The sequence below is a fragment of the Myotis davidii genome, unplaced genomic scaffold (assembly GCF_000327345.1).
Source record: "Myotis davidii unplaced genomic scaffold, ASM32734v1 scaffold1248, whole genome shotgun sequence".
NCBI lineage: Eukaryota > Metazoa > Chordata > Mammalia > Chiroptera > Vespertilionidae > Myotis > Myotis davidii.
In genome coordinates this window covers 287016-302011 of record NW_006299026.1, presented here as the reverse complement: position 1 = coordinate 302011, position 14996 = coordinate 287016, and the positions used below count along the sequence as shown (strand labels likewise).

Here is a 14996-nt window from a genome sequence, read left to right as displayed (position 1 = left end):
AGAGGGGTGTGGGAGAGACAGGAAGAGATTGGACAAAAAGCGTGCACCTATGGAAGAGGACAGTGGGTGGGGAGTGAGGGCGGGGGTGGGGCGGGAGGAGGGGAGTTATGGGGGAAAAAAGAGGAACAAATGTAATAATCTGAACAATAAAGATTTAAATTAAAAAAAAAAAAAAGATGTATGTCCCAACAGAACAATAAGGGAGTAGTCCCCAAGGGAGATGGGATTGTTCAAGCAACTCACTCTACTCCGCAAACCCCATTACAAATTATGCATCAAATATACTGAATTTAACTATAATTTTATTGCTCTAATTTCAGCTTCCTCTCCCACTTCCATTCTGTTCTCCATGGAAACAGCTTGGCAATTCACTTATCAAATACCTTTTTCTAGACTTAGACATTGTTACATGCCCCAATATGCTTGATTTTCCCTAAGCTACTCAGAAAAAAAGACTGAAAGACTTTGTTTATGCATCAGCCATCTTCATTACCAACAAATGCCCCATCCAATGTATTCTGGGGAGGGAAGAGAGGAATATGGTGATGTTAGGTCATAAGAAAACACTAGTCCAAGCCCAAAGGCAAATTATGGATTAGAAATTAGAGAACTGGTGGTATAGTCTTTGTTCCATTGCCAAGCCTTGTTGATCATGGTAAATTTCTTCCCTTCCCTGGGACTCAGTTTTTCTATTTATAGTATGACAGAAAAAAAAGAGATAAACATATGCAACTGCATTTCCATAACTTAATGATTTGGTGAAAAGTCTTAAGTCATAATTTGAGGAGAATAGTGAGAAAGAAGGAGATAAGAATGGTGGGAAGTGTGGGAGATGAGGAAGGAAGGAATCTCTGTTCTTGGTGTTCCAAACTCTGGATGAAAATCTGCCCTCTGATACTTTGACATTTCATAAATTTTCTATTTATGTAAATATTTTTGTCTATTCATTAGCACATTTCTGACAAGTTTACGGAACACTTGAAAAAGGGTCATTTCAGATTATTTTGCCTCCTTTTGCCTAGCCCAACCCAGAGTTAGTTTGACTCTCCTGATAGCTTCAGAAGCAGAAACCAGAGGATACAGAAGTTTTAAACTAAATCAGTCAAATATAAAATACCAGGAAATTAAGACTTTTATTATTATTACTAGAGGCCCGGTGCATGAAATTTGTCCCTCAGCCTGGCCTGCTCCCTCTCTAATCCGGGACCCCTCAGGGGATGTCCAACTGCCTCTCGCAATCTGGGACTGCTGGCTCCTAACCACTCACCTGCCTGCCTGCCTGATTGCCCCTAACCACCTCTGCCTCGCCCTGTACCCAGGACCCAGGATTCCCTCCCTCCGGCTGGTCACAGGCACACAAGACCCGGGCTTCCCTCCCTCTGGCTGGCTGCAGACACCCAGGACCTGGGCTGGCTTCTCCCAGGCTGGCTGCAGCTGCAGGAGACTGTGGGTAGGTGGCTTCACCTGGGCCACAGATGCAAGCACCCAGGACCGTGGGGCGGGTGGCTTGTCCCTCTCCTGGGCCACAGCCTGGCTGGTCCCCATTCCTCTCTCCCCAGTGTTGAGTGTCTGAGCTGTTACAATGTGACGGAGTGAGGGCGTGATGACCATTTGCATATTAGCTCTTTATTATATAGGATTATTATTATTATTATTATTATTATTATTATTTGCAAATATAGAATGAGTCAGAAATATCTGTTAACTTTCTGTCATTTTCTAAAATCACCTCAGTTGCCCAATCTAGGTGTCTGTGTTAGCTGAAAAGAGGAACCTCAGATGAAGATACAGGTGTTCTCAGGGCTCTTCCACAAGACAGTGACTTTTGGTTTTAGAAGAAATTTACCATGTCTACAAGGAAGTCTCCAGGAAAGGGCATTCCTACCCTGATCCCAAACAGCCCAGAGCAAGGGAACCAGTGAAGATGTGGCTTTGCAAGCATAATTGCAGATAGTTCCTACCAGCTCTTTCCTCTGTTCCCATTGGTGGGTAGAGACTGGGCCATCACAGCTTTGTTTGAAACTGAACTTCTTTCTTCTCTAAAATGAATGATTATTCAAAGCTCACAAGCTTAAGTCCCAACATAACAGAAGGAATTTACTGTTGGCAAGTTGCTTCTTAGCATGAAAAAGTACTGAGCAGAATAGGACCTTCCTGGGCAGACAGTATGAAAAAATAAATAGGTCATATCCAAAGCCTCTCTGCTACATCATATGTCCAAAAGCATATGATGGAAACAGGAACTGGAATCAAACCCCTTCTAGTTGTTGCTCAGAATACTAATAAGACAACCTACAAGGATTCTCTGTCTGAGTCTAACAGTGGAGGTAGCATATGAGCTACTCATCTTTCCCAGATAAAATTAAACTGAGTCTTAAAAACATAGGCACCCAAAAGATGAAGAATATAGTATCTCAAAAAGGAGTCTCCAAACTCTCTTTTACCCTAAAGCTAATGGAATGACTGGGACTTCTCCCATTTATAAGCCAAGTCCAATGAGGATTCTGATTTACAGGCAAAATAGTCTTTTTTGAATGGCTTTACTTCTGCCCCAACTAAGGAATAGATAGATAGATAGATAGATAGATAGATAGATAGATAGATAGATAGATAGATATTGAACATTTCATCACCTTTAAAAAATAATTACAACCAAAAGCATATCTAATGCTGTATTTTTATTCACTGAACTTGTTTTTAATTTTTTAAAATTATTTTTGTTGTTGTTGTTGAGAGTGTTACAGATGTACCCTGTTTTCCGCCTTTTGATGCCCTCCACCCGGCTGAAACCCATCCCAGGCCTTCACCTATCTATTATCTGTGTCCATGGGCTATATATAAAAGTTCTTTGATTAATCTCTTCCTGCCTCCTTCCCTCCCATCATCCCTCAGATCTGTCAGTCTGTTCCATGTTTCCATGTCTATGGTCTTACTTTGTTCATCAGTTTATTTTGTTCCTTAGATTCCACATATAAGTGAGATGATGTGATATTTGTCTTTCTCTGACTGGCTTATTTCACTTAGCATAATAATAATAATAATAATAATAATAATAAATCAGGGTTTGTAATTTTCATAGTGAAAAATTGTAGGTTGAGATCTGTGCTTTTAAGGAAGAAATAGCTCATTTAAAGTGACTTAGCTGATCATTTGGGTTCAGCTGACCTTTGGTCCCTGCCATGGCTTATATCTGAGATGCAGCAAAGCTAAAACAAACACAAGGAATCTGGAATTGAGATTTTCATACCTAAAGCCTCTTGGCTGTCTCTGGAAAATCTCCAAAGGCTTTGATTTATATGACTTCATTTCTTTTCCATTTGTCATAAAAATTAATAGCATTGTGGTTTCCAGCTAGATGTTTTTCCTTTAAATTTTTATTCATTTCTGATTACAAGGTGCAGAGAAATCAAAAGGGCAATGCTGGTGACTCCACGGCTGTCTGTGCATCTGTAAATCCCTTGTACAACACCAAGTTCATCCTGTTCCCAAGTGTCACCTCACATCCTAACAGCTGCTCAGCAAAGTACCTGATCATGTGGAAAGTTTAACCTTGTGTTTTCCAGTTTACTTGTAAATATTAAAACTGAACTAACTATTCTAACTGTTGATTTCCTAGAGCTCTCAAGAGTAGGTCACAGGCAAATTATGCTGTACAGCTGTTGGAGCCATTTACATTTTTAAAAACGCCTTTCTTAAACAACAGTAACTGAGGCCCCTTCTGTGTTCTTAGACTTTTAAGGTCAAAGGTGCCCCAGGGGTCCCTCAAATCCTAGGTCCATGATGGAGGAAGGGCAGATCATTCTAAGCATAAAGAATTAACAATTTTATTGGGCTCAGACCAGGAGTCCAAGAGTCTTGAGGACCTCTGTGTATCTGTTAATTTTCTTCTCCACATTCTTTTTGGCCTGTTTCTTAGCCTCATAAGCTGCTTTTTCTTCTGTTAATGGATCTTGGCCTTCTACCTCTTCTCCTCCAGAGTGGCTGTGACCGCCTGGTACTTCTAGCCAACTTCATGAGCCACGTGCCCTAGGTGGGCAAACTTCCATGTAGGCTTCAGAGGCACAACCTTGAGCTGCAGGAACTACCATTCACTATTTCTTGTCATAGGATGATAGGATTCCATCAAACACTTTGAGGCAGTCCAAAGTGACATGGCCTCACTTGATTTTTTGAGGCAGCATGCTTTGCAGAGTCTACCAAAAGATTCTGCTAGGGGCTCAGAAATGGTAAGGGCAGCAGGATGGTTTGGTGTTCATCCCCTTGTAGAAAAAGAACTGGTACTTCAACTTCTTTCTGTAAAAATCACTGGAAATGTTGATGCCCTCACAGTAACTGCTTGGCTACAATAGCCTCCAGGTGGCCCAAGAGATGGCCTCGGCAGTCACCTGGGAAATATACAAAGTTTTTGGGATTCAAAAGATGCTCTGTGTTTCTAATATGCCTCAGATGGAGAGTTTTCTAGACAGCTTTTGACTTTTCTAGAAGCAAAATGTATGGGAGGGTATTCCTAGAAAATTAAGGGCCAGTGTCATAGAGTGTAGAAAACTTTTGTTAATTGTCCCTTCTCAGTGTCCTAGAATCACCCATTGTCAGGATCCTAAAGATCCTTCTAGATCACCTAGTAAAACCTTCCTCTCCCTTCTTCTAGTGCTCTAATTGTAGCCACAACATTTCCACCAAGAAATTATTCAACTTCAGCTTGGGTGTCCCTGGTGATATAAAACTATTTCCCTACTTCCCAAAGCAATCTGTTTAATCTTGGGGCATCTCTATGAGAAAGCTTGCCCTTATACTAAATTAGCTTCTACCCACACTCCTAAATTCATTGAAGTTGAAACAAAGACTGTCAGCTTACTTACTCTTCACAGTGACAGACCTTCAAAGATCTGATGAAAAATATATCCAGGTTTTTAAACTTGAATTTTTTCATCTGATCCCCATAAGCCATGGTTTCTAGGGTAGACAACATATGAGAAAGCAAGTATTTTACTTGCATGAGTCATTGGAGACATCTATTTTAGGCTGGGATGGGGAAAGAAGGCAGTGGCATATACTCTGAAATGTCAGGCTTGAAATCCATAAATCCATATAGCCGTATTAGGGCAAATGGAAGAAAAAGGAAAGAGGATACTAGGGGCTCAAATGTAACCAGCAAAACCACCATAACTTCCTATTAGGTTCACTGGTCAGGTAAATTTCAGTAATGTAGATAACAGAGTAACCTACCTACTTGTGTATCCTCTAAAAGTCTCTACATAACAAAATACCACAGATTGGGTGGTTTAAACAATATGAATTTATTTCTTATAGTTCTTGAGTCAGGGGAAGACCAAGATTAATGTGCTGACCAATTTGGTTCCCTGGTGAGGGCTATCATTCTGGCTTGCATATGTCTGCCTTCTCATTGTTTCTGCACATAGTGGAGAGATAGAAAGTTCTGGTCTTTCTGCCTCTTATAAGACCACTAATCCCATCATAAGGGTTTCACTCTCATGACTTCATATAAACTTCAGGTTATCTCTTAAATGTCTCAACTCCAAATAGCATCACATTGGATTTTAGGACCTCAACATATGAACTGGTGGGGGGGGGGGCACAAAAATTTAGTCCATAACAATAATGTATTTCATTCATCCTAGTATTCAGTTCTTTTTTAAATAAGACATTAATGGCTTCAGAGGCTATAGCTGAAAAACACCTTCATGGCATGTAATTCAGGGCTTTGTCTTCATCTCTCAAGATTTCAGACAAACATGCAAACTTTTGTCAGGAAACATGATTCAGCCTGGCATGAAGCAAGGACGTTTACCTTTCTGAGACCCTTTGACCATTCAGTGCCTGAATTTATAATAGTTTTAAGGCCAGTATCCATAGTTATATTAAACTCATCCCCCAAAAGTTAGTCTACAGGATCCCCATCAATATATGTTGTCAACTGCATTACAAAAAAGTTGATCATTAATCCTAACATTTTAAAACATGTGTTAATGATTGTTGAGTGTTTATAAAATGCTTTGTAATAACCAAGAAAGGATTCGTTACTTGAAGCAGTTTTATAATCTAAAGAGTCAAGACAAGCTATTGACAGAGACAAGATGGATATCCATGAAAAACACTCAGGGTCATTTATAAAAATAAAAATACATCATGTGATGGTTTGCTTCAATTTTATGAAATACAGTAAATGAATATTAATTTTTCTCATACTCTCCAGGAGGTATCCTCAAGCATCTTACAAATGAACTGATAGTAAAAAGAAACATGTAACTAATACGTCAAGGTATTATGTATATAATTTCAGATTGTACTAGCCCAAGAAAGGGAGAAGTGAATTTGGGCAGCACACTATAGCCAAAGGGGCTTCAAAAACAACAGAACACTGATTGATGGATAGTTATTATTCACAAAAACAAAGATGTTGGGAATGGCATTTTAAGGGAAGAGGGTGGTATGAGCAAAAGTTATACATATTGGAATTAACCAACCAATATTCATTCATTATAGTAATATTTATTAGGCAACTGTGACATGATAAACACTATGCTAGATGTTAGGACTATGGCACTGACTAAACCTTGTGTGGTTCTTTTCCTCATAGACTTTACATTGCAGTGATGGAAAGAAACAGGAAACAAATGAACAAATAAATGAATAGACATTTTATACTTCTCATAAGCGCATAAGAGAGAGAATGTTACTATAGAGTGGAGAAGAACCTGGGACCTTTCAGTCCGTAGGCTGACACTCCATCCATTGAGCCAAACCGGTCATGGCTGGAGAAGCCTATTTTAGAGTGGGTGGACAGAGGAGAACTGTCTGAGGATATACATTTTTACTTGGCATTGGAAGATTAGCATAAGCCAATGTGAAATATTTGTGGAGCATGTGGGACAATTGGGCAGGTCAAAACAGAGGAATTCTGGAGAAGATAGATGATGTGGTTGATGAGGAAGAGTTGATGAGGAGCCTTAGAGAAGCCTAGTTTGAATAAGTGAGAGAGGAATATAAACTTTATTTGGAAGCAGTGGGGAATCATTTAAAGCTTTGGATAGTGGTTTTGATCAAAATTATGGTCCAGGAGGATGAATGAGGTAGCCTGTGGAGATTGTTTGGTGTATGGTGAGACTTGAGGAGAGCAACCCAGTTAGGAAAGCATTTAATTGTTCAGGAATGAGGTAATTACTACCCACAAGGGGATAGCTTCATAGTGGAGACAGAAAGGAAGGGTGAGGAAAGGTTATGCCAAAGGAACAATTGATAGGATTTGGCAAGTGATGGGAGGTGAGATGTGGAAGGTGAGGGGGAGAGAAGGATCAAAGATAACAGAGAGGTTTTTATTCTTGGTTATAGGAAAAAGGTGTCTTCAACCACAGAAAATTTTAAGGGAAGGATTGGTCTAGTGGGGAGGGCCAATTATTCCATGCTCTGCAATAATTTACTGGTACACATGACTAAATCAATGGGCCTTCTGCATCAACAATTTGATGCTAGTGTTCAGGGATATGAAGGTTCACTACTGAGTGGATTAGATAACAGGGGCCCAGAATTTGAAAATTGTCAGCTCAACTGTTTAGACAGCCATATTTTTCAATCAAGAACATCACTGCTCTGACTCATTAAAACGTAGACTTTATATAATTTATTGAAGTTACACGGGTTAAAAAAATTTTCAAGTGTAAAATTCTATAATACAACATATATATTGTATTGTGTATTCAATACCCATAGCATAGTCTCCTTTAATCACCATTTACCCTCTTCTACCTGACCCACCCCCAAAATATATTTTTAAAAAACCAACACTGAATCTAGAGCAGTGATGGCGAACCTTTTGAGCTGGACGTGTCAGCATTTTGAAAAACCCTAACTTAACTCTGGTGCTGTGTCACATATAGAAATTTTTTGATATTTGCAATCATAGTAAAACAAAGATTTATATTTTTAATATTTACTTTATATATTTAAATGCCATTTAACAAAGAAAAATCAACCAAAAAAATGAGTTCGCGTGTCACCTCTGACACGCGTGTCATAGGTTTGCCATCACTGAATTCTAGAGTGATGCAAGAGATATTAAATAAAAGGCATTAAGAAATTATTATTTTAACCTGGCTGGTGTTTCCCAGTGGTTTAGCATAGACTTATGAACCAGGAGTTCATGGTTTGATTCCTGGTCAGGGCACATACCTGAGTTGCAGGCTCGATCCCCCAGTACAGGGCATGCAGGAGGCAACTGATCAATGATTCTCTCTCATTGATGTATCTATCTATCTCTCCCTCTCCCTTTCTCTCTGAAATCAATAAAATATATATTTACAAAAAAATTATTCGTTTTTATAAAAACATTCTGTGAGCCCTAATACAAAATATTAGTATATTTTTAAAAAGAGGTAGACTTCATCAATATAAATATTGGTAGAGAAAACTTGAGCAATTCTTGGGGTGCTTGAAGCAAATAGCCACCAAAATGATAATACAGTGGCATGACAAGTAGAAAATTTTAATCATTTAATTCTAATTACAAAGCTTTGACTGAAAGAATGCCTTTTATCATTCCTGACCCCCAGAAGACATGCCTCCCCCACAAAACTAATGGATTAAAACCTCTAGGACTGGTTCAGGACAACTGGTTGTTCTTATCCAACAACTATTCTCCCCAGGTTATTTGTAGTCATTTCTATTTAAAATAAAATGTGTGCAAATTTGTGTGTGTGTATGTATGTGTGTGTATGTGTGTAATGTTCAGTTGTGAAAATTGATATATCTTTTGGGGGTAAGAATATTGGTATGGTAGTCAATTATTTCTTTATAATTTATATCAATCCTATTTACAAAAAGGATTACAAGTGTTTTTGCATGCTATATTTCAAGTAAAAATCTGGGTATCCAGAGTTTCATTTTCACAAAGTTGTCTATTTTCTTTCCCAATCACATCTGTGATAAACTATTCAGTGCTTAAAATTGTTGCACTACCCTTTTTTTAGAGGAATTTTGCATTTAAGTACTATTTTCCTGTACACATCATGTTTTAATTCAACAAAAAGCATCTGCAATGTAGATTCCAAAATAAGAACTTACCTGTGGAGTGGCAGCATGAAATTGCAAAAATGAAAACTCACATTAGTAGACCTGGTGTCTCAGGCTTGTTTCTGCCACTTATTTGGATTCATGTTCTATTTTAATCTATGAAATTAGGTTGGTGATAATATTTGTCTCAGGTTTGTTTTTAAAGATAACATAAGGGAATTGCTTTGAAGGTTTGTAAGTTGGACCATATGTATCTTAGACATCCATATTGGCAGACTCTCAGACTCTGTAATACGCTGGTGATAATACTGGAATGGCCCTAAAAACTCAATGAAATTGGGTCTTTATTATTGGACATTTGTCCTTGATGGAATATGTTTTGTTTCTACAACTTGGCTTTCAGGAAAAAGAACTAGGTGTGTTGCTGTATGTCAGTTTCTCTGGCTTTGTCATATTCACAGTGACATTTCTTCACCCTCACAGATGTGACTGGCTTCATGGAGGCAGAACCCCTGGTCTCAACAATTGAGGGCTATGATGCTCGGCTCAGATGCAAGGCGGCTAAATATATCTACACTCAGCTCGCTTGGTTCAACCCCTTTGGAGAGAAGATTCCTGTTATATACACAGAAAGCTTAAAAAATAACTACTCCATCTCTTTGACACTGGTGATTAAGAATGTGACCCAGAAGGATAAAGGGCAGTATAAGTGCAAGGCTTGGACTCAGAGGAACATCACCAAGATAACGCAACATAATACTCAGCTCTTAATTAGAGGTAGAATTGGAGGGACTTCCCCATAACTTTTTAGCATTTAAGACAACTACTGTGTGGGATGTGGAACCAGAATAGGGCTTTTACTTATTTATGTCTTACTTATAGGCTGGACCAGTCAATCTTTTGTTTCATGAAGCCTCTTGGAGACATTTAAAGGAAAGGATCTTGTATACTCTGTGTTAAACAGATGATAGAAAAATTTGGGAATGGAATTTTTGGTCCTTCTAATACCAAAACTCTTGAGCAGCCGCTTTTATTGCTTGTGGTGCCTAAATATGACCTTGAAGAATACAAAATGCAAACCACCACACACATTACTCTTACAGTAGATTTTATCCCCATCTATCTTCTCTTTTCCTGAATAGGGTGACATTTAACCATCCAATGTCTGATTAAACATGAGGGGTAAAACAGAGATTAAGTGATGTATATGTGGTACCTTCCTCAAAAATCTTGCCTCTTTTTACCCTGTTCTCTATAGAAAAAGTTGCTCCATTCGTTATTGAGAATCTTACGAATATTGAGGTTAACAGCAGTGGAAAGATTTTGCTGGATTGCAAAGTGAGTGGAACACCACAGCCTAACATCCACTGGTTGAAAAATGGGGTTCCTATTGTTCCTGCTTCAGGTGAGTCTGAAGATCTTATGTAGTTGTTTCCAGTCAGGATGGCTTGAGTTGGTGGAGCTCCTTTGAGATTACTTGACTTTGAAACTGTTCCAAGATTGACTTAATAAAATAGGGGCTTGGGATATTCTAAGACTTGGCTTCAGTGCAAACACTACAAAAATAATGGTGAACATTGTTGATGCAGGAATCTTCTTTAAGAACAACAGCCTTATTATTGAGCGAGCCAAAAAAGAAGATGAGGGCTTCTATCTGTGCAAAGCAACCAATGAGTTGGGGGAAGTCAGCACAGCAGCTCTTATCACTGTGGAAGGTAAGTTGGAAATTCCTGGCTATATTGATAATCAGTAATGGAACCCCTCAAATAAAGAAAATGCATTTGGTGATGGGGACACAGTGTAGAGAGACAATGGAGAAGGCAATCATGGATATACACTTAATATAACTACTTTCAATGAGAAGGTATGTGGAATAGCATGATTTGGAAAACCTAGATTCAGAACCATATACTTGTTTCGAACTTGATGGGACCGTACATAAGCCTTTCTGGGTTTCAGATTTCTCATTTCTAAAATGAGAATAACACCAGCTGTGCTCTATTTTTTCAAAGGTGATACAAATTAAGGCCAAGATATGGGAATGTTTTACAAAATATAATGTATCAAATGACATTACTTCCCTTTTGTTGGTTGGAAAATATTTGATGGCATTTGGAAATATAAAAATAAAAAGTTGACCACCTTTCATTATAAATATGAAGCCCAAAGAAAGTAAGACACTTGGCCGAAACCGGTTTGGTTCAGTGGATAGAGCGTCGGCCTGCGGACTGAAAGGTCCCAGGTTCGATTCCGGTCAAGGGCATGTACCTTGGTTGCGGGCACATCCCCAGTGGGGAGTGTGCAGGAGGCAGCTGGTTGATGTTTCTCTCTCATCGATGTTTCTAACTCTCTATCTCTCTCCTTTCCTCTCTGTAAAAACTCAATAAAATATATTAAAAAAAAAAAGAAAGTAAGACACTTGCTAAAGCTTGTAGCAAGGTGTTTGATTCCAATGCCCTATGCTATTATGATGAGTATTTAATTGTTAAAGGTAAAGTTGTGTCTGTTCAAAGAAATGCTATGGGTTGGACTAACCATCGTGGCACCTCTAAAGCCTTTTGCACATTCAGCTAGCTATACTCTTCTAGGTCATATCAGGCAAACCATATAAGCTTATTTAACAATCTGGCCTTACATTTGTCTGAGATAGTCCACAGAATCTGAATTAAAAAAAATGGGAAACTGGTAATAATAAGATAGATAAAATAAGTTATACACTCTATATTGTGCTATTTTCACTTCTCATTATCTCATTTAATAACCCCATGTGGCAGGTATTTTATTCCCATTTTTATTTTTTAAATTTTTTCTTTACTGTTGAAAGTATTACAGATGTCCCTCTTTTACCCCCTATTGATCCCCACTACCACAATCCCATCCCCTTTCCAGGCCTTCCCCATACTATTGTCTGTCCGTGGGCTACGCATATATGCACATAACTTCATTGATTAATCTCTGAAATATGGCTCTACCACTTAACAGCTGCATGACCTTGAGGAAATTACTAACTTTTCTGTGCCTCAGTTTGCCCATTTAAATAATAACTATATTATTCCCATTTTCAGTTGGGCAAACTGAGGCACAGAAAGGTTAGAAATTTCCTCAAGGTCATGCAGCTGTTAAGTGTTTAGAGCCAGGATTTCAACTCAGGCAATGTGACACCATACCTCACACCTATTTTGGCTTTGTCCTTGAGAGCCAGCTAATTAGGTAGAGCATAACTTTAAATGTTTCATTTTGGCTTTCTGCCTCAGATATATGTCTGTATACAATGTTTGTTCAGCTCATTCTTTTGAGTCATCTAGTACAACTATCAAGGATTTTTTTTCTCTAAGTCTCAGAAGACAATGTCCATATTCTATACAAATTTTACGTATGCACAAACACAATTTGGCACTTGGTGATATTTGTCCTTTAGAAATAAAATGTGATTTGTAAAAGGCGGTAATATTCTCTGTCTTTCTCTCAGTTTCTGCAATGTACTAATTCATTTTATTTTAGTAAATTCTGTCGTCAATGTCTTTACAGGCTCTGAAGACAAATCCAATATTGAAGTCATTATCCTTGTTTGTACTGGCCTTGCAGCTACTCTTTTCTGGCTTCTTCTCACCCTGGTTATTCGAAAACTCCGAAAGGTAGGGGAGTAAAAGCACTTTGGGGCCTTGGGGCTGGCTCATGGTATACTTCTTGTTTCAGAGCAATCTCTTGGTAAATGGACTAGCTAGGCAATGGGGAGAGACTATATGATATTTGAAGAACAGAAAGGAGTCTGATATTTACAGTCAGATGGGCCATGATGCAGAGTATAGTTTTGTTTTAAGTTAAGGCTCCCATACTAATTCTGTTTTATTTATTGAATTGAGAGACATGAAGAGAGAGAGGGAGAGAGAGAGAGAAAGAGAGAAGAAGTATTGGTTTTTGTTCCAGTTATTTATGCATTCATTGGTTGATTATTTTATGTGCCCTGACCAGGGATCAAACCCACAACCTTGGTGTATCAGGATGATGCTCTAACCAACTGAGCTACCAGGCCAGGGCCTGTAATGTTTTCACTTCATGCCTCCTACAACATTGGGAACTGATAAAAGAATACACCTACCCACTTAGATTCCATCTCAAATTTATATTTGAAGAACAGAAAGGAGTCTGATATTTACAGTCAGATGGGCCATGATGCAGAGTATAGTTTTGTTTTAAGTTAAGGCTCCCATACTAATTCTGTTTTATTTATTGAATTGAGAGACATGAAGAGAGAGAGGGAGAGAGAGAGAGAAAGAGAGAAGAAGTATTGGTTTTTGTTCCAGTTATTTATGCATTCATTGGTTGATTATTTTATGTGCCCTGACCAGGGATCAAACCCACAACCTTGGTGTATCAGGATGATGCTCTAACCAACTGAGCTACCAGGCCAGGGCCTGTAATGTTTTCACTTCATGCCTCCTACAACATTGGGAACTGATAAAAGAATACACCTACCCACTTAGATTCCATCTCAAATTTTTTAATTTTAATTTTTCAATTACAGTTTACATTCAATATTATTTTATATTACTTTCAGCTGTACAGCATCACTGTTAGACAATCATATGCTTTGCAAAGTGATCCCCCTGGTATTTCCAGTACCCACTGGCACAAAACACAGTTATTATAATATTATTGACTATAACTCATATGCTGTACTTTACATCCCCCTGACAATTTTGTGACTACCAATCTGTACTTTTCAATCCCTTCACCTTTTTCACCTAGTTCCCCAGCATGCCTATCCTCTGGCAACCACCATGTGCTCTCTGTGTCTATGAGTCTGTTTCAATCTTATTTGTTTATTTGTTCCTTAGACTCCACATAGTGAAATCATGTGGTATGTGTCTTTCTCTGTGTGACTTATTTCACTTGGCATAATACCCTCTAGGTCCACGCATGCCATTGCAAATAATAAGATTTCATTTTTTATGTCTGAGTAATATTTGACCATATAAATGCACCACAACTTTTTTTTTAAGAAATTGATCTTTATTGCTGAAAGTGTTATAGATGTCCCCTTTTTTCTCCCATTGACCCCCTCTACCCTGGTCCCACCCCCTCCCCTTCTGTATCACAAATTTTTAAAAATATATTTTTATTGATTTCAGGGAGGAAGGGAGAGAGAGATAGAAACATCAATGGTGAGAATCATTGATTGGCTGCCTCCTCACGCCCCCTACTGGGGATTGAGCCTGCAACCCTGGCATGTGCCCTTGACCAGAATCTAACCTGGGAACCTTCAGTCCACAGGCCAACACTCTATCCACTGAGCCAAACCAGCTAGGGCTATACCACAACTTTTTAATCCACTTGTCTATTGATGGGCCTATCTCCAATTTTAGGTTAGTATAACTGATGCTTTCAAGAATTATTTTTTAGGGGATTTTTTTCTTTATTAATTACGGTATTACATATGTGTCCTTATCCTCCCATTGCACCCCCACCCCCGACTCATGCCCTCACCTCTCTGTTGTCTGTGTCCATTGCTTCGGCTTATATACATGCATAAACTCCTTTGCTTGATCTCCCCCCCCTTACCTCCACCTTCCCCTACCTTCCCTCTGAGGTTTGACAGTCTGATCTATGCTTCTCTGTCCCTGGATCGGGTTTTGTTCACCAGTTTATGTTGTTGATTATATTCCATAAGTGAGTGAGTAAATATCCACATGTGATATTTATTTTTCTCTGACTGACTTATTTCACTTAGCACAGTGGTTGGCAAACTGTAGCTCACAAGCCACATGTGGCTCTTTGGCCCCTTGAGTGTGGCTTTTCCACAAAATACCACATGCGGGTGCGCACATATAGTGCGATTGAAACTTCGTGGCCCATGCACAGAAGTAGGTATTTTGTGGAAGAGCCACACTCAAGGAGCCAAAGAGCCGCATGTGGCTCGCAAGCCACAGTTTGCCGACCACTGGCCTAAACTAAAGATGGAGGGACTT

At 38.8% G+C, this 14996-nt stretch overlaps 1 protein-coding gene and 1 pseudogene across 1 annotated transcript in view; one reads left to right on the top strand and one right to left on the bottom strand.

Moving 5' to 3' along the window:
• The window catches only part of LOC102755891 (vascular endothelial growth factor receptor kdr-like), a 168141-nt gene that overhangs the window by 8134 nt on the left and 145011 nt on the right, over nucleotides 1–14996 (top strand). Inside the window, exons 3-6 of the mRNA XM_006774601.2 lie at nucleotides 9511–9804; nucleotides 10286–10432; nucleotides 10617–10742; nucleotides 12556–12662. Coding sequence (XP_006774664.2) covers nucleotides 9511–9804; nucleotides 10286–10432; nucleotides 10617–10742; nucleotides 12556–12662 — 674 coding nt within the window. The remainder of the gene's footprint in view (nucleotides 1–9510; nucleotides 9805–10285; nucleotides 10433–10616; nucleotides 10743–12555; nucleotides 12663–14996) is intronic.
• LOC102755322 lies at nucleotides 3824–4271 on the bottom strand (annotated as a pseudogene).